The sequence below is a fragment of the Chaetodon auriga genome, chromosome 16 (genome assembly GCF_051107435.1).
Source record: "Chaetodon auriga isolate fChaAug3 chromosome 16, fChaAug3.hap1, whole genome shotgun sequence".
Classification (NCBI taxonomy): domain Eukaryota; kingdom Metazoa; phylum Chordata; class Actinopteri; order Chaetodontiformes; family Chaetodontidae; genus Chaetodon; species Chaetodon auriga.
This window is the reverse complement of record NC_135089.1, coordinates 11,308,596-11,332,016: the sequence shown is the minus strand read 5'-3', so window position 1 is coordinate 11,332,016 and position 23,421 is coordinate 11,308,596. Positions and strand designations below refer to the sequence as shown.

Here is a 23,421-nt window from a genome sequence, read left to right as displayed (position 1 = left end):
TGCTTGTCGAGGCATGTTGGAAAAGCAGCTTAACAAGGTTACGTTATGGGACTAACTAGCTCCAAACTGTAATACAAGAACAATGCTATTCCTTGTCTTTTACATGGGTCATCAACTAGTGAGGATGCTGATTTTTTGCCTGGACATGCAGCTTTAGCCTCAGCACAATATCATGTGGCCATCAAATATTGCTATCACGTGCATATTTTAGACCACTTTAGGCTTCTCATTTTTAAAATGAGCCAACTCGAGTCAGTCAGGCATAGCAGTTAATGCCTTAACTAAGGGGGGCGGAGGGGCAAACATCAGTTACTGACCTTTATTTGGTTATGGTATGTAGTCCCATAGTAACCACATATAATACTAATTTAAAGGCCTAGTGTGTAAGATTTACTTGCAGAATACATACCATGTTTTAGTTACCTTAGAATCAGCTCTTTACATCTAAAAAGGGTGCGGATCCTCTTCCATGGAGTCCACCATCCTGCATCACCATGTTTCTACAGCAGCCCAGAACAGATGAACCAAACTCTGGCTCTACAGAGCCACTTTTTTGGCACTTTCCATGAGTTTTGTGACCACTGTAAGTTCTGAAGTGAGGGGTAATCATTCGGTTGCAATCTGCAACCTCACCGCTAGATACCACTAAATCCTGCACACTGGTCCTTTAAGAAACCAACTGGGTGAATAAACCAGGCTACTCTGCTGTGAGGGCAGGACATATGAGTCCTCCAGAAACTCTAAGCAAGGCCCCTGTAAGAAGCCCTGAACAGGAAATGACTTAAGTGTCTCACCGGCCTACAGTCTGGTATGGAGGCAGACAAACAGAGCCTGCACGTGACAGAGAGACCTGAGCAGCAGTACAGGCTGTTTATATTGAGTTAAGGCCTTAAATCTGAACAAGACTAAAGCAGAGATACATGACAGATAGAGAGAGAGAGACAAGGAGGGAGGCAGAAAGATGAAGAGACAATCCAGCTGCCAAGTAGGACTCCACTTCTGTTTTTATTCATCCAAGACAGCAGGAAGGAGAGGAGGCGTATGAGGAGGAGGAGGGAGAGAAAAAGAGTTTCACAACAGAGTTTAAATGTGAGCCAGGCTTTCTTTATTGCACAAAATATGTGGGTGGTTCAGGTCAGACGATCACTTTTTCCCAGGTTCTGCATAAAGGGGTTTTCCAGATTATGAGCCTCTGCACACACACGAGCCCTTTCTTTAGCCTCTTATCTTCAATCTCACAAGATGGGCACTGGTTAGAAGTAAACAACAGTTGCATCATCTCCACAGAGGAGCAGACTCTTGTTTTTTCTTACAGAAATAGATGAAAGTCAGATAAAAACATATGGGATGACTTTATTAATGGAGCAGTTTTAGCACTGAGATTCAAATTCATTCAAATTCGTCTCCTAAAAACTACATATTGCTCGTGAAGGGAAGTATTCGCGGTGGATGGTGGGGGTGCGAAGCATAGGACTCAGATTTTGACACGTCAGGGTTCACATCCTGCATGCCAAAACACTCTGGTTAAGGTTTGGGAAAGATGACAGTTTGGCTTAAAAGTGTCCTATGTCATGTCACTGTAGACTCTTTTTAATAGGCTACTTAACCAAGACCACAATCTTTCCCTTAACCACGCTTAATTTGCCACAAGCGAACACTGCAGGAAAACCACATGTCAGCAAACAATTTGCAGATATGTTCAGTAACATTTTATGGCTTTGCAGATGTGTTCATTTAATTTCCTCATTACGGTGATTAAAAAAAGTAATTTGGGCACCATTATGTTTCTTTTTTTTTGCCATTGAAATTAGGAGTCTGTATTTTTTATGGATATAAGGTTTATGCATTTGTAAAGTATTTAGCGAATGAACAAGACCAGCTGAGAGTTGATGAACCTTCCCCATGGAAATATATGCATCAATATTTAGTCTATACCCAATTATTTTCAAAATTGGTGTAACTTGCTTGAGATCAATGGGTCATGGGTCAGAAACCTGCCAAATACCAGAATGTCAGCACCCTCAAAGCTATAATTAACATCTTTACAGTGTATCACAATTTGAACTAGTGTTGTCAAAAATATTGATTTTTCTGATACATATCAATTCTGAATATTTTAAAGGGTTTCAATACTCATTTTCCACACTGTCGATGCATGTGTGTATCGAGCGCTCTTTGGAAATACTTCACTTTTGAGGCAAGTCAACAAGGAAAGGCGAAGGACGCGAGCAAGCCCTTAAGCAAACGATGCTACGGAGCAGTGAAAACAGTGACTGGGCAGACATGACAGGGCTGGCCAGCAGTATCACATGCAATTATGTAAAACTTTTAAAGTGTCATGCATTTCCATATCAACAGTTCTCATCTAACTGAAAACTAGCAGATTGGCTTCCTCTTCCTTTAAGACTCCAGTAGGCAGTGACAAATGCTGGAAGTACAACGTTTTCCAATGAAACTAAGCACACATATGGCCTCCTGACAGCTCGCAGGCATGTATGACTCCAGGGAGCTTCAGCAGTGCAGAGCTGCTGATGTTTTCAACATAACTGACTGGCATTCCCCCAAGGGAAGAACAATAATTGCTCATTATCGTTTTGGTTTAGGTAAAGTCCATTTATGAGGGGACTGATTGTGGAGCATTTGCAACATGTTCCTCTGGCCACATTACACTATCATGAGCTCAAAAATGCTTTTTTCAAGGTGAGCTGAAGTGTATGTGCTCAGTGCATGATGGAAATTCAGCATGACAGAGGTCAACAAAGAGATTAAATACATGTATGAAGGAACCTGTGACCGAGAGCCACTGTAAATCACTCATCCTCTGAGATACCCTCAAGGCTCTTTATGTGTGTGTGTTACAGTGGTCATGACCCACTCAAAGCCACACCAGATTATCAATCACACCCAATCATCATCCGTGGAATGCACTGACACTGATGCATCATGACTTACGAGAATGTGGACAGGGAGAGAAAGTGTGTGTGCGTGTTTACAGCAGTAGGAGGTGTGTGAAAGCACTTCAAGTACAGCCATGAGAGGAGCTGCCGTTGTCCCCGTGGGAAGCCTGGTTATCAGTGCCCTTGTGGACTATTCTGGAGCCCGTCGCCCTGACCTGCTCGGTCGAGGCCTTTCCTTTTATATTTCACAGTCTTCACTATAGCAACAATAACCGTCCTTTTTCTGAAAACAATTTAACAATTCACGGGTCAGGGCAAAGGAAAAGAGGAGTGAGGAGGAGAAAATCCTTGTGACACACCATACTATAAATCACATGACAGGAACAGAAAACAAGGGAGGGTATCTCCCTTTTCTTTCAGGGCTGCCTTTTTGTCATGACTGAATCCTGTTTATCTACACTCTTTTTGAGTGTGTGTGTGTTAGTATTTCACTCCAGTAGAGAAGTGACAGTGAGCGGCCCGAGCCTCTGACCTATAATCCACTAACTGTCATCCATATCCCTCCCCACTTGATCTCCTCCATTTGTCTAGGCATGGAGAGAGCTCGCAGCTCACACTAATCCTCTGTGTGCGCACCATATAAAGAGATGCACATTCATATACACACACAATCACACACACATATGCCTCCACAAGTGAAATAGTGGAAGTAGAGAAGCATGAGATATACACAGCTGGGCTGAGCCTTGCACCACTAACCTACTTTGAGAATCTGAACGCAGCATCCGCTTCCCTATCAGTCTCTCTTTGAATCTGTGCCACTGCTGCACGTCTCCATCTCCATCTCTACTAAACATATACAAACACACCGTCATGAGCGCACGCACATACAGATGTGCCTAAAAACACTGACAGGTTGCTGAAGAGCCCCCGTGTCACATGGTCATCCTGCTGTGCTGTTTGCAGCCTTTCTCGGTGACAAACGGAGCACTGCTGTCATTCTGAATAGCACAGAGCCGATGATGGGGAACGTGGAAGAAAAGACTACGACTGCAACATCGTCAGCCTTCTTCACAGCACCGGCGGCGCAGTCACAGCTCATCCTCTCTCCCTAAGAAAGAAGAATGAATTTTGCATGATGCAGCAGCATCTTAGCAAAAAAAACGGAGTGGGGGCAGGGGGTGGAAACATGCCCATTTTGCAAAAAAGAAAAAAAAACAGAGTTCTGGCAAAAGAGGATGTGCTGTAGTAGTTTACTGACACATTGACCCCCCTGAGTAAGTCACAGAGTGTTACAAATCCCTTCTTAAAAGCAGGACTGGCACTGGAGTGGCAGTGCCACGAGCCCCCAAGGGGAGACAAGAGGGCTGTAAGAGGCTGGAGGCTGGCCAGATGCTCTACACACACACACACACACACACACACACACACAGCAGAGATGTGCAAGAGTAGCGTGGACTAGAGAGCTGAATGTGAAGGTGCATCAGAATAAGCGTTTTGTGGGCCTGAAAGCAACCCAGAGCAGAATGTTCAAAGTTCACTCTGAGGGTGGGAGTTGGGGGCACTTTTACCCTTGTTTTCATAATCTCGTGGTTCCTGCTTCTTCTCACCCACCACAGCTTTGATATATCATTCACAGCCAGTGAGGTCTAACCTTAGGGCTTCTTGACAAATGATTCGGATCATAGGAAGGAGAACTAGGCCAACAGAAAAACCTGGATTTTCTGGAGTTGCACTAAACTAAAGCCTTACAAAAATGTAAATGCGACCATAAAAGGCATTATGGGATGTACCATTCAAACTGTGTCGAAGATATTTGACTGGATTTTTGTTTGTTGCTTGTTTGAAATGCGTGTGAAGCTGAGAGTCTTGAGGAAGAGTAATGGTTTCAAATTGTTTGGATAATTTGCTCCTCTTTTGAGAGCCAAAGGAAATATTTGACATGAGGAAATCTGGACCATTGACATAAATCAAGATGACAGTTATTTCTGTTATCAATTATTCTGGCCATTATTTTCTCATAGAGTGTATAAAACAGCAGAAAATATAATGCCGAAGGTGATGCCATCAAATGTCCAACCAACAGTGTAAAACCCAGACACATTCAATTTACTACACTGTAAAACCCGCAAATGAAACATCTAAGAAGCTGAAACTAGCAGAAGCTGAGCCGATTTAAAAAAAAATGAGGTTAAGCGGAAATGTCAAAATCCCTTCATAGAAGAATGAAGAGGTACCAGCGTGAATCATCACTTTACAATCACAAAAGCCAAAACTAATCAATGGATTAAGTGAAAAAACAGATGAACTTTGGCAGCGTGATGATTAGATGGTTGAGCATCTGCTGAAAGAAACTTTAATCTGGAGGTCTGTTGAAAATCACAGTTGTATAATGACACTGTAGGCCAACATGGTTTCAGCAGAGTGAACTGGAAACCATTGGAGAGTGTGTTGTGTTTCCAGAGTGTGAAGCACTGGATGTACTGGCAGTCAGAGGGGGATACACCTTTTTCCTGCATCTTCAGCAGGTCAAACAATCTTACATAATTGTTCCAACCCTCCCTTTTCCTGTCCGCTCTGCTCGGCCTTCTCTTCCCTTTCCGACGGACCTTAACCACACACACACGCAGGCGCTTTAATGGAAGCCATGAACCCAGACTCCCACAAAGGCCCAGTAGTGGAGCAGGACGTTCTTTGCCTGAAATTCACTTCAGCACATGACCTCAGACTCCTGGGGCCTTTAGCACGCTCTGATTTTTCTTTCCAAAGGGGAGGAAAAAAGCTTGATTTGTCTCACATCTCCCCTCCATGAGCCCCTTGATGGTCTAAATGCAACAAGGAGAGATCCCAATCTGTGGCTGTTGAGCAGTGGACCTACGCTGCTCAGCACTGTCTGTTTAATGAAGAAGAAACTGGATACTTTCCTAAAAAACCCTGTGTGCTTTTCCTCCTCTGCTCCGAAGGAAAATTAAGTCCTACCATCAGCGTCACCGCCACTTATAAGAGTGCTTCAAACCCACTTTTTAAAGGCAGAGAAAACAGAACGGAGGTCCAAGAGGATTTGCACACACGCCTCATGTTCACTTTAAACTTAGCTTAGCTTTTATTAATGCAAGTACTGAAATCCAGAAAGTTGACTTCCATATGGGGTCAGTCCGTCTTAACGTCTGCTGAGCCCAACTTTAACCACTAAGGGGGTGTCATGGGTAAATGTAATGTGCTATCTGATATTCTCTGAGGCCAAACTCAACAAGGGCCGTCTGTGTCCACTGACCTTTGTGTTGGAGATGAAACACACACACAGACTTTAGTCTATAGAGTAACGTCAAGCCACATACAGAAACCAGAAGTCCTTTCTATCTCCTCATCAACTTCTCAAAGCAGTTACTGAGCCGTGGTAAGCTGGACCGCTGGTGCATGGTGAGTGTGTGAGAGTGCACAGCAGTCATAACAGAGAAAACACACACTCCTTAACAGAGGAGAGTCACATTGGTGGAGAGAGAAAGAAACCAGGAGACCTTTGCTTTAACATCACATTGTTTTAAATTGCAGAGAAGGAAACACCAGCACGTGTTTGCTTAAGATACTAAAACACACACATAAAAACAGAAGAAAATCATTCTCAACAGCAAAACATTTTCAACTGTTGGGATACACACTTCTTTTCACTGACTAGACGAGAAGAATGATACCATTTTATATGTGTGTATGCTAAATATGAAGCTAAAGCATAGAAGAAATAGAGCACATGTTGCAGGACGTAAGTGTGCCATGTCTTCCTACATTTCCTCCAGTAACTTAATGTTTCACCATTTAACAAAATATGCTTGAATTTGGACCTGCTACACAGGCCTCAAACTTCACTCCCAACCCTCTCTGAACTTAACAAGACCATTTCAAACATTGGACATGAGCTTATCCTCAAGATATACTGCAGACTCCATACAAAAACCTTGTCATTGCCACATGACATACCCTCCACTGTAAGTCACCAGACATACTGTGGGGACGTCACTTGTACGGAACTTTTTAGAGTTTTGCTGTACCATCCATCTGGTGCTCCATAACATCCTGCAGAGCCCTCAGGTTCTTCACCATCACACAGGCTGCATACAGAGCCTCGCTGCCTGCCAGAGCCTCCTCAGGTTGAAGCAAACACCCACGGCCTACCACGCTCCCGATAGCCACAGTTCTCTGTAGATATCTGAGGTGCAGGTGAACCAGTTGACCCTTCTCAAAGGCAGAGTTAAAGTATGGCTAGGCTAGATATTCAGTTTGGATAGAACTGAGAGGTGCGTGCTATCAAAGCACGATTTGTTCCTACGCTCCATGAAGACTTCAGGATGCTCCTCTCTGAGCCACTTGACAGCGTGTGGGCTGCGGGGGAAAGACAGCAGCTGCAAAGACAAAAACACAAATCCTGAGCGTAGCAGGAAGCTGCTGGCGCTGTCCTGCGGCCTGCAGATGAATAGCTCGCAGATCTCAAAGCCCAGCGCGTCGTGTGCGTCCCTCCTCGCCTAAGTTGGGCTGCAGTGTGCCATAACCCCGCAGACCACACACTCATACACACACACACACTCACACACTGAACTGCCAACTTTAAATGGCTGGTTTTCACAGTGTGTAAATAGAGCGGTCCTGTAGCCAAACTTGCAAGCCGTCACAAGTCGTGCAGTGAAAGCAGTGTCTAGCATAAATGCTCTGATTCATACCATATGGGCATCACTCATTAAGACTCTATTGAACACTGTGCATGCAGCTCACCGACTAACATAAATTACACTCTGCAGCACTGAAGCAGGGGGAGCAGAGACACAGTAGGTGTACATTTGACAGCCTGTCAAAGTCATTCATGCAAAAGGAGAATGTGTTACAGTAAGCTCAGTCAGACAGACCTCACTGTAGCAAAGCTTTGCCGGCTCTTGTTGGCCCATTGTCCATTGAGCGACTATTGTGGCAGAAGGCATTGTATTGTTGACTGTCATGCGTGTCAGATGGATTGCTATGGACCTGTTTTCTCTCAAGCCTCATACAGAACAGCCAACTGTGGTTGCAGAAAAGCAACTGGCACGAGAAGAAAAATACAACAGTAGATACAGGAAAATAAAGAATGCAACAGAAGAAAGCAAAAGGAAGTGTAGTATAGAAGAGTACACAATAGCTCTGTAAGGCTGTACTCAGGCACAGCAATGCTTGAGCTAAACAGTTGCAGCACGGTAACATGCTCGCAATTACAATGATAAGTTTATGTTTAGCAGGTTGTTCCCTTAGCATGGTTAAGCATGCTAACATTGGCTAATTACCGCTGAACAGAGAGTACAACTGAAGCTGATGAAGGTCATAAACTAAAGCACAAAATTTGGACAAATTAAAGTTTTAGCTTGATGGTGACATTGGATGAAAAGACCAAGGATCACCAAATCTGTTTCAGTTAATCCTCAGGGGGATATGAACGCCTGTACCAAATTTCATAGCAATCCATCCAATAGATTTTACTCAAAACCACAAATGTCAACTTCATGGTGGCACAACAGAAAAAGTAACTCATGCTTCAAGTCATTAGGATTCATCCTCTGGGGGCCTTGAATGTCTGTGCAAAATGTAATGGCAATCCATCCAGTATTTGCTCAGATATTTCAGTCTAGACCAAAGTGGTGGACCAACTAACCAACATTATCACCCACAGAGCCGTGCCGCCAGTATGTGTGGTATTATGTCTCTTTTTACCAACACAACTCACAAGCTGGTGAAACTGAAGAAAACATAGAGGGAGATGAAGAAGAAATCAAAACTGAATCCCCATCAAAAATTGTGACCTGGTTTGATGGACGGTGACGGATAGCTGCTTGCTGTTGAGTGAGTTAATTATGACAGAACAGAAGGACTTTCGCTGGGAGAAACCCCTGTAATACACTGGAGAATTGCTTCAGTAAGAATATCTCCTCCGCTGCCACTCTTTCTCACTGGCGGCACTCCATATTTCTTTGGCCGTTGTCCAACTTTGCTCTGGCACTTCATCCCGCCTTATCCCCTCCACACACACAAACACACACACACACACACACACATCTCCTGTCTCGCTCTCTCATTCCCTCTCAGACATCTCAGTATCGCTGCTACTACGTCTGTGTCTCATTCGCTCTTTGTGGTCACACGTTCTTTCCATCCTCACGCCTTCCTCGCTGTCTGTTCTCCATCTGACACCTCGGTATCTCGCTCTGTCCACTGCTTTCTGTCCTCCCTCTCTCTCTCCGCTTGTGGCCTGGCAAAGTGCGCGTGTGTCCCATTGTGACGAATGACTGTCAGATGTTGAAGTTTGTCAACCAGCCAGCCACCTTGAGTAGACCCACGTCTGTAATCCACACCAGCAGAGTCGCTGCTACCGCCGAAGCACCCAACTCCGCTGTGGGCTCATGTGTGGGTGTGTGGGTGCTACAGTGTTCTAATAAAAAGAAGCAATTTGTGGATAATGTTCCCAACTGTTCAGCACGAAACTAAACACCAAAACAAAAAACAGGAGCTCTGCAGCCTCTCTTCCCTGCAGCATCCAGGACTCTATTTATTCCAGATGAGAGGCACAGACTGTGGCATAAATCACACACTCACACCTGCTCACATGCATACACACACACACTTATCATTCTAGCTCATGACCCGTCCATCCATCCATCCATCCTCACAGCAAACAGTGCCATGAGGGAAAAAGGAGACATTTAATTTGTGTGAGTGTCAGTGTGTCAGCGTGCAGCCATGAATATATGCGTGTGTGTGTGTGTGTGTGTTTATGTGCTCCCGGCTGTTGTCAGCTATCCCTGGTTGGCATCACAGCACCATATGTCTGTCCGTGGGGCTGTGCTGACATGTGCCACCGCTGGAGGCCAGGCTGGCCGCACACAGCACAATGACAGCTTTGTGCCCACATGCCACACATTGCAATACTACAGCAAAAAGTCACATCCCACAGCACTGCAAGCAGTGAGCACGTGGGACTGAACACCACTGACATGCAGAGGTGAGACAGCACGATTTCTCACCTGTAGGTTTAAATCTTACAAACTGAACAGGTCCACTGGGTACAAGCCCAGGACAAAATTACCAAAAGGAGACGTAAAATTAGAGACACTTTACCAAGACGAACTGAGGGCGGATTGTGATCCGATTGGTCAACGCACCTCTGTTTCAGGGAAGCATTGTGACCACAATGAACACAGGTGTCCATGCAATTGCGTTTTCAATCCACACACAAAAAATAACACCAGTAACTGGACAGCACTGGTAGCAGCCTTCTGCAAATAAAACCAAAAGTTTGACGGCGCATATAGGTTTGGCACGCAGTCTTTATTCGTAAAGGTCTCCATCACTATCCTCTCCCACCAGTTTTGACTGTGTTCCTACATCCAGATCGTCTTCTGGACAGCACTGACACTGACCACGGCTGAAAAAAACTGCTCCCATGCTTTCAACTGCAACCATTCCGGTTGTCGAAGACGACTTCTTCCACCGCTTCGCAAAGCAATCAAACGTCCACACAAGCAGGCAGCTTCACGGATGGCTATCAAGATACAATCTGACTACAAGACGCATTTTAATGCAAGGTGTAAAGGGGGGGGAAATGACTGCCACGGGTTCAAAACGACCATAAAACGGATGCAAGATGGCCATCAAGAGATGAGGAAGGATGCAAAAAGACCACAAATATTCAGTTTTGCTCCTGTGTAGGAGGGACGGGAGACCTCTTACATGTCTATCGAGCGGGTGGTTGTCTTATAATCTATCCATGCCTGTAGGCTATTTGCAAATAGCAGCTATTCATTGATACTGGGATCAATACAGTTTTAATTTACATTAAAATGTCCTGTTAGAATATTTAAAGTTGCTTATTTGTCATTACTTTATTACATCAAATAAAGAGTGCTATTGATTATATACAGTTTATTGCTGCCAAAAACCAGGGCTTTATATATTTTCACAGTCTCAACACGTTTAGTCATTTCACAGATGTGCCTCCCTCTTTAAAACTGCCCCCAAGTCCCACTCAAAAGTTTCTAAATCCGCCCCTGTGCTGAACTGTATGCAGTGGGTGTGCGCAGGTTCGTGTTGCAGGATGTGGCAACGCATGGTTAAAACAAACTCTGGCTTTGGTCATGAGTCAATAAATGAATCCGTGCCTCTTGGCTGGAGCTTGGCTGACGGTGAGAGGAAGACCTGTTGGGCCAGAGTGCCACCAGCCCAAAGCTGACAGAGGAGCAGGTAAACACAAGTCCACTGGCCGCAGCACTAATGATGATGCACTGTCAGTCATCACCCTGATCCATTCAAGCCTCGTTGAGTGTTCATTATCACCCTGAATGTAGGTCAGTGTTTCCACCTTCACACATACAGCACATGAGGCATAAAACTGTTCTTGGAACCATCACAACACAACATGAGTGAGGGGGTTTCTGCTCATTTAGGGAGGAACTTCATGTAAGTAATCTCTACCAGAAAAAGCTGGTGTAGGAAAGAAGACTGTGGACAGATGAGATCAATGTTGCTGCATGTGCCTGACACAAAACTAAACTCCATGTCATGTCTAACATTACTGAAATCACAGATCACAGGCCACAGTCCTTGACCATACCATTATTATTATTATTGTTATTATTATCATTATTATTTTTATTATTATTAAGAGACACCAACAGGCTACAGAGACACATGTCTCCTGGCTGTCAGTACTGAAACAGCTACATTTCGGCGGTCTGAATTGCATTGAATGAATCATACCTTGGTTGTCCTCGTCCATGATTGCAGCCTATAAATTAAGATCCACGTCCCCCGAAAAAAATCGGTCACAGAAACTTCCGTTGCGCGAAAAAAAAATGTCTAAAATACAGCAAATGCGCGTCCTAATTTCCAGGACGCATTGGGCGCACAGGTTGTCTCACGGGCAGCGTCTTGTCGGAGGAAATGTTGTGGCCATTGACGCCTCTCAGTCGCGGGGCAGTCCCTCCGGTTCCCGTGAGCGGTGTGTCCCTGCGGCGGCAGCGGCAGCAGCGGTGTCTTCTCGCCTACAGCGGCCGAGCGTGTTATCGTTATCCCTCCAAATACGCCTTCACTCCACTAGTATCGGGAGAGTAGTTGACATGGCTGCGTCAAGTTAACCAACACACAGGTGGAGCAATATCGGAAACGAAGGTAATGCCGCCTTCAAAATAAAACACTCAAATCCGCGACACGTAGTTTATGAGGCGGGTTTCTTTATTTTGGAGCTAATAACCGGAAGTTTTTGTTGTATTGTGTGTAACTTGACACTAGTTGTTAATCCCATCCCAGCTCCGCTACACTGCCCGTGCTGCGCGTCAGCATTCATCACCGATCAGCGCCCACGTGACTCCAGGCAATACTGACATTATACCCTAAGAGATATATCTATAATGTTTTATTGATTATACGGCACAGTTGAATTCCTCAAAAATTAATGGCAATTTAACATATGCTGGAGGAGCTCAGAAGAATGAGAGAGATTATAGGGAGATTATTGATTAGCCTACTTTCTGGTGTATGGATGACTTTGGCTTTCTTTCTAACCATGTGGCATATTGTGTTGTCGGTGATGAAGTGTAAAAGGCTCACAATTTATTTTTCTTACTATTCTTTTCTATACTGCCTTGCCAGTTTATTAGGAACACACAGCAAAAACTAATGCAGTCAACAGTCCTGCCTTCATGCAGGTTTTATTAAAGGGTGTTGATTCAACCGTTTCTATCATTTTGTCCACCCTGTTCAAATCAGTGACAGCAGGCCAAATGACAGAAACACTTCTCTGCATAATGCAATGCAGTTCAACAGCAACAGCACTACATTATAGCCTTCACGTGAGACAGTGCAGAACTGCTGTATTAGTCTTAGTTAGGTGTACCTAATAAACTGGCAACAACAGCATATGCAAGAACAGATGACATGATTAGTTGATTAATCGATTACTCGAATGACAGAAAATTAAATGTCAACTATTTTGGTAATCGTTGAAGTCATTTTTAATGTAAAAACATCTCATGATTCCAGCTTCATAAATGTGAAGCTTTGCTACTTTTCCTTTTAATTATTTGAATAATCTACATTTATTTTCAACATTTCTCATTTCAAAGTCCATTTTCATGATTATACTTATGTACTTCTGCTAAAGTAACATTTTCAAGGCAGGATGGTAACTTGTAACAGATCATTTTTATTCGTACTGTTACGTAAGTAAATGCTCTGAATACTTCTTCCACCACTGAATACCAACATCAACTCCTTTCAGATGTTTATGAATACAATTCCACACACAGAAGGCTGTTTATTTCCTGTAATATACACTGAGCAGGAGGACACTGAGCCTGACCGATCCAGGTTTTCTCTCACATCAACATTTTCAGATATAGAAAGGTTTGTGGAGAATCCTGCTGCCTCCTAAAATACGTCCAGCAAATTAATCCAAAATACAAAAGGCTGATTTCACATTAGACTGTTAGGATTTGTGGACGAGACTCTTACATAAGCAGGCAGAGGCATCAGGTTAGGAAATAGTGGGCTGAAGTACACACACACACACACACACACACACACACACACACACACACACACACGCACGCACACACACACATAGCTTGCAGTGCTTGTTTCTACAACACACATGGTTTCAATTAAAGCATTCCTGCCTCCGCTGAGAGGGAGGGGGGGGTCTCACTTCCCGTGTGCATGACTCCAATGGTCAAGCATGAACAGATGTTTTAATGTATTCAGTCATTTGTTTATTCATAGGTGTCTCTTTTGGACAAATGTTTCACTCTCAATTCTCTATTCTAAACAACGTGACAGTATCCAGACATAACACAAACAGTTCTCCTGATACTATTTCTTAGAGTTGAGGGATTAATTCTCAAACTTTACACTGCATTTGTTTTGTTTCAGTAGAAGAAAAAGCAAATTTAATTATCTCCTTTTTGATATTACAATCAGACCGGTTTGGCTGATAACTGCTCCTGCAAACATTTGTAAAACTGCATAATATGGTGAGAGCTTACATAGAAACGTGTCTTATTCGCCTTAAAAAAAGGTCCAAAAAGGAGGATAAACTGAAACTGAGAGGCTCAAATAAGCCTTTTTATGCAAGTTCAAATCAGCAGGGCCAAAGGATTACACAATCCACTGAAACCCCCTCGATCCGGCACGATCCAGTCTGGTGCCAGCTGAAAAGAGCGAGAGAAGCTGACGACCTGCAGCGAGATCCTGTAGTTACACCTGAATAAACTTCCCTAAGACGGCGGGTAAGTGTGAATATATCAGCTTTATCCAGGAATGGCTGGATATTAGGGTACATGCATCCAGACAGTGTTTGTTTTCTCTGCACTCTGGTATGAAGCGTAGGTTGTGAAGACCTAACCATGTGTTTTTAAAGGAATTCCTGGAGATTTGCACCACTTCGCAAAGTGGAAAAAAACAAAGGAAAAAGTCTGCTAAGAGATGTGTGTATTGTATTTCTTGGTACGTTTCAATGTGGTGGTGAGTGCGAGGAGGACGCAGGGAAATAGTGAGTGATTATTAAGGGTATATCTGAGTGAAACCCCTCCAGTTTAGGGCCCAGGAAGAGTCTTTCTCCCTTCAGTTCCACTAGTTATGAGGTTTTACATACTAGGTGGATTGATGCAAAGCAGTTATCACCCAGAGCAAACCCTGCTTTGAATATTCTCTGTGCTACAAGTGGAAAATAGGTCATATGCATAATGTTGGCGATAGCTTTGGGAATATGTTCGGACAAATACAGTGTTACTGTCCATTTATGTCAGCGCTGGACCTGGTCAAGCGCAGCATCCTCATTGAAAGTCAGACTAAGTTCCATTAAAAGCAATTAGATTCCCGAGTCTGTCTGCCTGGCAGATAAACACACTCAGTACACTCTATTCCACATAAATGTCATGCTAATGTGTTTATGAGTCATCAGAGAAAGCTCTCAGTGTGGCCCAGATATCCTCAGTGATGAGAGGGAATGAGAGCACGCAGAATTTAACGCTTTAAAATCAACTAAATATCAATTTGGTTCAGTCGCTTCGGAGCGTGTCAGACTGAAACAGACTCTTTCACATCCAAAGCCACAAAACAAAGGCCGCAAAGTCATCACCAGGTCTGCGGCTTGAAGTGAACATGTGTGGGGTTTTCCGGGCTGTCTGACCCATACCCCCAGGGGGACACACGTCTGGCAGATTAGGCCGACCATCATGGGAAACGTCTGTGGTACCCCTGACCGACTTCACGTGACCTGATTGAGCAGTCGTACCACTTCATATGCTCCAGTCACCACGGCAATGCCCAGAGGATGATCACCTCTTCCCTTTAAAGCTGTTGACCCCCACCTACAATTACAAAACTAAGCACTAAGTAACCCCCGTTTCTCTGCCTCCACCTCCATGTAATCAAGTGCAATCACATTCCGTAGCATAAACCCCCCTGAGGTTTCTGAATCCTGCTGTTTTTCTGTCAATATAAAAGGGATGTGAGGAGCCAGTGAGGAGCCAGTGGGGAGCACTCTTATGTTTGAAATTAAGGAGGAGATTGTGGTTAGAACCCTGTGAACTATAGGAGCTTGTTGAGATATTGAAGCCATAATGAACTGATTTGGATGGATGGATTGCCATGAAGTTCTGCAGACATTCATGGTCCTCAGAGGATGTATCCTAATGACTATGCTGAATTTCCTCCCAACGCCGTCAGGTCAACATTTAATTTGTCCAGCACTTGTGTTTCAAAACAAATAATTAGCAAATGTTAGTGTACAAACACACAAAAATAAGTGGGTGAGCATGGTAACCATTAGACCTGTTAAACATATTAGCATTGTCAGTGTGGGCATTTTAGCATGCTGCTGTTAGCTTTTAGCTCAAGTACAGGCTCAGAATTAGATCACATGTGCAGGTTTTTTTCATGTTTCCATCACTGCCGTCTGGAGCTGCAGCTGATAAATAAGCATAACTACTGCAGCGTCATTTGACCTGGGAATGAATGAATGAACCCTTTCACACTGACGATAAAGCCAGATGTTAGTGGGTTTTCTCTCCAAAGTGAAAGGGCCATTGCTCATGTTAAGCTGAGGAAGAAATGACACAGTGAATTTCACCTCAGAAATCCTTTGACTGAGTCATTTTAAATTGTTGTGCTGTTTCAGAGGTGATGTTTTTCCACCGATGCTTGGGAGTTCCCCGTCCATCTTCCTCTCTGTGTTTATACCTCAAATCATGGACCAGACTGTCCTAAACCAGGGGATGTGACGGGGGTTTCACACCTCCTTCCTGTTGTCCAAGGTGAGGGGGTTAATATTTGGGTGATGGAGGTCACAGGAAGCAGAGGGCAGCAGGATTTCCTCCTTCCTTCACGTTGGTTGAATATCCAGCTCCGCATCTCGGCCAGTTCTTTCCTGCCGCCATCTGATCGAAGGGCAAAGTCGGGTTGATTTTTCTGGATCCAAGAACACATATGAGTAGAGTCTTTATTTGGAGCGTGTCTGCTGAGCACAAAGGCAGCAGTGTATACCCGAGAACCTGTGCGTGAAGCTGTGTGTGTGTGTGCCCCTACATCTGAAGTACAATCCTCCTAGACCTGCTGTGGTTACATAACAAACCATAAAGGTTATTCCTCCAAGGAATTTCACTACTGTGCGTATAGTTCATTCTCAAGCTTTACAAAAGGTTTTACATCCTGCTCAATTATGAACTGAAAGAACATCATCAGCTACCTAAGATGTTATTTCGGTGATTATCAGCGGAGAGATTATGCGATGAGAATACTACAGCACGACATAGACGAGTGTAACTTGGGGGTGCAACATGCTGGATGAGATAAAAGCATGAAAAACACCAGTAGCTGAACTATGATCCTTTAATACCACTCTGTAGTTTGGAAAAATAAGCTGTTTAGTCAAATGCAGCAGTCGACACAAAAAAAAATGTAACGTGCATTGATGCTGCAGAAAAAGAATGATGCAAAATCAAGAGTAATATTTGGGTTTTCTGTGGCAGTCCAGCACAAAGCTTGTGCTTTTTTTTCAGATATAACACAAATACATCAAGTGAAACAACTATTTTCACTTATTTTTGACGTTCTACTCAATATAAAATGTGTTTATCCAACAAATGAATGCAGGAATGTCAATTTTAAAAAGACACCAGCAAAACAACTACATATTTGAATGCTCTCTTGCCTGTGTGACCTATTTCGGTCCCCCAAATATGACTACAGGAAACACAACAAACACAAATCTCCCTCCCTCCTCCATGTTTCTCTCTTTCTTTTCTTGCTTCCTCCCCTCTCCTCCCCCACTCACTCGCACTCCTTTGATTCAGTTTTGAGGTCAGCTTGGAGCTCATCTCAGCACCTGATCTCATCCTTTTTAACGCTTTGCATACGCCTTTCGTCCCCAGTCAGCAGCATTTAAACCAAAGGCGCAACTCGGGTCTATTTGAATAACCACAAAGAGGACGTTAGGCACAGTAATGCTCCACCGAAACCTCAAACTGAGGGTGAGAGGGATCAGCATAAATCACAGTTTAAAGACTAATGCATCAAAGCTCAAATCGTGTGGATTAATGTTTGATTACATTTAGCATTGGTAATCCATTCTCTAAGCATGGATGTGGTGTATTAATGTGTGGCAGGCACGCTCATGTACATCACATCACACTAAAAATGCTGTTTGTTAACCTAAAGAACAGCTATGATTGGACACACAAGGAGTAATATGTGAAGTTTAACGTCTTTTCTTCCTCATTTTGGCATCTTGACTCAGTTTTAACGTTAAGATAAATTTGTCTGGTGCAGGGTCTGATTCCAGGACCTGATGTTTAGTTTAAAATCAGGCCTTGTTTCCTGTTTGGCTGAGAAGCAGACAAACAGTTTCAGGATTTTCAAAATGAAGTGTAACAGAGGCATGATCTAAAGGTTCAGATATGCACTGTGATTGATTCAACTTTACAGGGAAAATAGGAAATAAAAAACGGCCTGATTGTGGTTATTAACCAAAGTTATTATTGCCAAAATAAATGAAATAATGGATTTGATGGGTGAAGGAAACTGTGGAGGAAAATGTTTGCTTTTTCAGCTCTAAAACTAAAGTTTCTCTTCAGTGTCACCTGGTATAGATCCTACGTGTGTTTACCATCAAGAAATCCTGGGATTTGCTGTATGTTCCCCAGGCAGTACTTTGTTTTAAAGGAATGTTTAGGCAATTTGAGACATCCTGTTTATTTATTCACTTTGCCGAGAGGTAGATGAGAAGATTGATACCACCCTCAAATCTGTACGTTAAATATGTAGCTGGAGCCAGCAGCCAGTTAGCTTAGCTTAGCATAAAGATGGGAAAAAGAGGGAGAAAGCTAGCCTTCGTCCAAATGTAACAAAACCCATCTTCCAGCACTTTTAAAGCTCACCAATTAACACACAGTGTTTGTTTAATTTGTACAAAAACCAAAGTGAAGTCCAGCACATTCCCCTTAAACAGAGCCAGGCTAGCTGTAGCCAGCCTTTATGCTAAGCTAAAGTAAGTGATTGCTAACTCCAGCTTTGCTTACAGTCATGAGTGGTATCAATCTTCTCGTCTAACTCTCAGCAAGTAAGCAAATGAACGTATTTCCTAAAATGTTGAACTATTCCTTTAAGGCAGAGGGAAAAGACGTGAATAAAAATCCTCACAAAGGTGTCACATTCATTTAAATTGTGACTCTACAAAGAAAACTAGAGAAGAGGAGATCTTTTACTATTGAGAGTAGGAGGTTTATAAAGTCCAGTCAGGCTATGGGAAAGGACTCAACCACCAGACTGAGTTTATCATCTTTGATAAAAGAAAAAGAGGCATCTGCTTGAAGACTGCATGTTAAAAACATCAAACTATTAAGATCTCACCTGTCAAACTGGTTTGTGATCAAACCTGGATAAACATTAACCGAGCTAATGTTTCACATACTGAAAGACCAGAATATCCAAACACACCAACCCTCAAGATCCCACAGAAAATGAATTGTTTAAAGTTTATGAATAATATGTAAGGAAGTGGGTTGTACTTTAAATATACTGCATTGCAGCTTTAATTGAATCCCTGCCATTTCCATTCGCAGCATTATCACTCTCTCACACTCAGTCAAATAAAACACATGTGAGCTGCTGCAGACGCCAAAGGCTAAAACTCTATAATCTTTATTCCACAACCCCCTTTTTTTCTGAGGGTACAAATGATGGCTGGCAAAAACAGAGTAAAGATAACCCGACTTATCCTTCATCTATAGATCTCTCTCTCTGTCTTTCTGCCAGTCCTCTATGATAACCCTATTAAAATATTTTCCTCTGGCAAATCCCTCAGAAATAAATCCTCTTTTTTTCCAGAAAGGGGGGGCAGGAAGGTTTGTCTGTCACATGGAGAAATACAGTTGCCTTGGCAACCCCTGATGGTTTTACACTGCAGCCTGGCATCAGAGTGACTGGTGAGGATAAGTTTGCTGGGGACAATTTGGGATGAGCGAGAGTGTCGCAGTTTGAGGGTCTACTAAAAGAAGTGCTGTTTTTATTCTTTTGAGGGTCAGGAGAAGAAGCAAAAACACATCACAGTGCAAGCTAAGTTTACAGTTTCTCTCCAGTTTACCGTGTGAATGACACAGTTTGTCGCTATCGAACAGCAGAATTGGCCGTACAGCAAGACAAAGAGCTGTTATATTACAGCTTCATTACCTGTGTCTGTCTTCCCTTCATCACCAGCATCCTCTTCACTGAGGCTGACAGCTCCGGCTTTTCAACACACACCCTCTACTGTGAGAGGCTGCTTCCCCCGTGTGGACAGATGAGGTACTACGACACAGTCATGCTTCACCAGCAGAGGAGGGAGGTGTCTGAGCAGATCTTCACTGTCTGGGTTGATTAAGGCAAATCTAGTCAGGCATGTTCAGCTGCAGCTGTGGAATACACCCTAACTGATGAATTTAATGATATAATGTGGTGAGTTCATGCCACAGTGAGCTATTTTTAAAGAAATGTCACAGCTGTAGAAGTGGTTTTGTCACATACTTGTCTGTGTATGTGTCAAGAGAGGTGACAAGAAATGTGAAGGGGTAAGATTTGGAAAATTAAATCAAGTTATTTGTGCACCTTAAAGACACATTTTTCTTATATCTGGCTGCACTGCAGCCTTAAAATGAAGCCTGGACTGTTTGTCCTAAATATATAATGATGGCTTCTCTGGTATTTGTATTATCTGTATTGAGTCTCAAGGAACTCTTCCTCCTTATATATGGGGTGTGTTAGACTGTTTTAGCAGCTTTGGAGAGATGTGATTGTCACGATCTTAGAAATTCTGTTTAACAATATTCCCACAGAGAACAGGGTGCTCTTTCTTACAGTTTAACAGTCTGAATCTTGAGTTTATTGATATGTGCATCACCAGTAGAGCAAACGAACTTGCTGTGAACTATAGAAAGCTGAGTGTCGAGTGTGGCACTTGATATGTTCCCCCTTTTGCTCTATTTATTTAAACTGCATATTGTAACAATGGGAAGTAAAAGTAAAGGAGACAGTAAAGGAAGATTGGGGGGGGGGGGGGGGGTTGCCACATTTTGCTAAAGACATGTAAAAAATGGGAAAATATATGTGAAACTAAAGGGATAAAAAGGCAGTTAAATCAATGCATGGTAATAAGAATGACTGAAAAAGTTCAGAATGATCATTTCATTGATTTATTACTTCCCATATTCAATCATCCTTACCCTCAATTCTGCTACATCAAAACCCCCCACACACTTTTTTTTTCACAGAAACAAAAACTTGTGACAAATGCAGCTGAAAAAATATATATATATCTTCCAAGCCACATTTTTTCAACTTCAACCTTTCCAAAGTGCCACTGATACAGAATGCAGAAACACGACGAGTGTGACGGCGTGTGTGTATGAACACAAAGATGACATGCAGTGAATCGATTTGCGTTTGAGTTTTCCAGTAGGTCACCTGCGGCGGCTGTATCGTTATCCTCCACCAAACCTCTGCTGAAAGCTCATGTACCGATTAAACAGCTGATCCCAACCTCAAATCCAGCGTCCGAGCCACAGAGGACAACAACCGTGCTCGTTAGTGTCATGTGGTGCAGATATTTGCTCTTTAAATTAAAGTGAGATGTTTACACTAAGCACCCAATAAACACACACGTCAGACAATAAAAGAGTAGCTACAAAGTTCCACAGTAACAATCATCTGTTTTCACAGCAAAGTCCCCGACATCCAGAGAGAGGAGGCGGCGTGAGGATCCACCCTTCATCTGACACAGTCTTCAGGGACACGACGGGCGGCTCCTGGATCTCAGGTGGCAACTTAAACGGGTGAACCTGAGGCATGCTTTCACCCTCGCACATCACCGCTCGCCGCGGCTCATTTCAGCAGACGCCACTGCCGTCCTTTCCCCCGCAAAGGCACTGGGCTCGTGTGACGAGGGCCGAGCGGCCGGCCAGCGGTGTCACTTTGTTGCATTGTCACACCAGCTTGCAGAATGATGTGTCCTCGTCCTACACATCGCTGTGCAGTGGCGGACAGTTTGTTCTGAAGAGGGCTGAAACACTGCAGCGCTCACAATTTATTGTTTGAAATCCAAATGCAGGCATTGAGGATTCAGTGGATTTCGATGTGGACCTGAAAAGACATGCAAAATGAGTGGATAAGACAGATATTTATGTTGGCAGTGACGTGCATTAAAATGTTAACAGGTCATTCCTCTCCATCTTTAAGTCAGCGGCACACACTCAGTTGTCAGTTAATTAACATCAGGGCTCATTTTGAGATGCTGCTGGATTATAAATTCACTTGAATCTGAAACAATTAGTCAGTTACTCAATTAGATGATCACCAGAAAATCGTTGGTCATGATTTTGATGATCATGACAACAAAAGCAAACCAAAGAAGAAGCTGACCGGTTGAGACATCAGCTGACGTGTTAAGATCAGAAAGTAGTTTAACTCTCATTTAATCATCTTATTAATTGCTTAAATGTCATTTTAGTCATAAAAATCTGTTCAAGAGTCACGCTAAACAGCTGCTAATCAATCAATCTCTGATCACTGTTAAGCAACAAAGCAAAAAATTGCAGGCTCCAACATCTCAAATGTGAACACTTTCTATTTCAGTTGGTTTTGCATGATAATAAATTGAGACTTGTGATGGAAATATGAGTGAGACAGATAACTCAGCCTGGTCGATATATTAGCTCCTTTGCAGATATTAGCTTGTTGCAGATATTTCATTTCAGTGCCATCTGATAAGTAACAGGAAGCTGCAGTACAGACCAAGGTTTAAGGTCATTTAGGAACTGTCACCATTATTATAGTAAAATATCCCCTCAGTATGCATCATGGTCACAGTTTGAAAGAATAATAATATTAAAAAAATGTGTTATACAGAGAACTGTATCTCATATTCAGTCTGCCCTCACTGGTGTGAATGCGGTGGACAAAACATGAGAAACACATGTTAATTTAATGGAACAGAACTTCACAGCACCACAACCTGCAGCCACCACACTGGCCAAACAGCTGAGTGAAGCCCTCTCTCTCTGGAAGAGTCTGAACAAAAACTGAAAGCTATAACCTTTATTAGTACAGTGATTATATCAGGACATCAGGCTTCATTAGTATGAGCTGTTCCTAATAAACTGGCAACTGCTTTTAAATGGAGTTTAAGTTGATCTATTTGGAGAGGACAAATCTTAGTATAAAATGTCAGACATTTTGACATGGCTTCAGACACAACAATGTTTATGACTCTCTCAACGTTAAAGGGCCTCTCCCATCAGCTGCTGGCTTATTTACATGAGCGAGCTGGAAAACTTCACAGGAGGCGAGGCCACCGTGCTGCGCTTAATAATCAAGAAATAATTACCTGCAGTCTGACATTAAACATCATCGAAGCGACGAGGTAAACATAGGGGAATCTGATTCGCAGTCGCCATGCGAGATCAAAAAATATCAACAAAGTCCTCGTCAAACCTTTGGAAAACACTCCGTAAGTCCGACCAGCGGAGCCCGAAAATCGGAGCACTAAGTAAGACAGACCCGCCATACAGGCGATGTCTACGGCGACGGTGTCTGTTAGTGAGATGGACGAAGGAGCGAAGTGATGGCTGATAAGAGACAGTTCATTTTCTATCGCTGACTGACACCGAGCTCCATTTTTACATCGGCCGTTTGTGCTGGCGGAGCTGCTCCACCCAGACGGCTTCTCTACTGATTCCTGTTATGGTCAATTGGAGGACTCATAACGGTGTGACACACGCGGAAGTTTGGATCGCACTGAATTTCAGCCCCGTGCAAAGACTTTCAGGCAGATAGTTATTATTATTAACATTATTGTTAATTTGAATCAATTGTCGTAGCATTGTCTATACATATAATCAAAATTACATAACTCCATAAAAAATAAACTAACATAATATGAGATTTGACAGCCATCTTGTTTTTCAATCATTCAAATAGTTATTAATAGGCA

At 43.1% G+C, this 23,421-nt stretch overlaps 2 protein-coding genes across 2 annotated transcripts in view; both read right to left on the bottom strand.

Annotated features, from left to right (window-relative positions):
* Positions 1–12,004, bottom strand: part of cyth3b (cytohesin 3b) — a 37,236-nt gene extending 25,232 nt beyond the window's left edge. The window contains exon 1 of the mRNA XM_076752606.1: positions 11,664–12,004. Coding sequence (XP_076608721.1) covers positions 11,664–11,682 — 19 coding nt within the window. The 5' untranslated portion in view covers positions 11,683–12,004. The remainder of the gene's footprint in view (positions 1–11,663) is intronic.
* An 8,607-nt stretch (positions 12,005–20,611) lies between these two features.
* Positions 20,612–23,160, bottom strand: smim10l3 (small integral membrane protein 10 like 3). The gene is made up of 2 exons (XM_076751646.1): positions 22,816–23,160; positions 20,612–21,572 (listed from the first exon to the last, which is right to left on the bottom strand). The coding sequence occupies exons 1-2, from the start codon at positions 22,993–22,995 to the stop codon at positions 21,552–21,554; spliced, it is 201 nt and encodes a 66-aa protein (XP_076607761.1). The 5' UTR covers positions 22,996–23,160; the 3' UTR covers positions 20,612–21,551.
* Between the last annotated feature and the right edge of the window lie 261 nt (positions 23,161–23,421).

Excerpts from the sequence above, each read along its gene's own strand:
- smim10l3 (XM_076751646.1), bottom strand. The coding sequence starts at position 22,995 with ATGGCGGGTCTGTCTTACTTAGTGCTCCGATTTTCGGGCTCCGCTGGT. Across the intron at positions 21,573-22,815 it reads TGTTTAATGTCAGACTGCAG|GTCCACATCGAAATCCACTG; the intron begins GTAATTATTTCT and ends ATGTCTTTTCAG.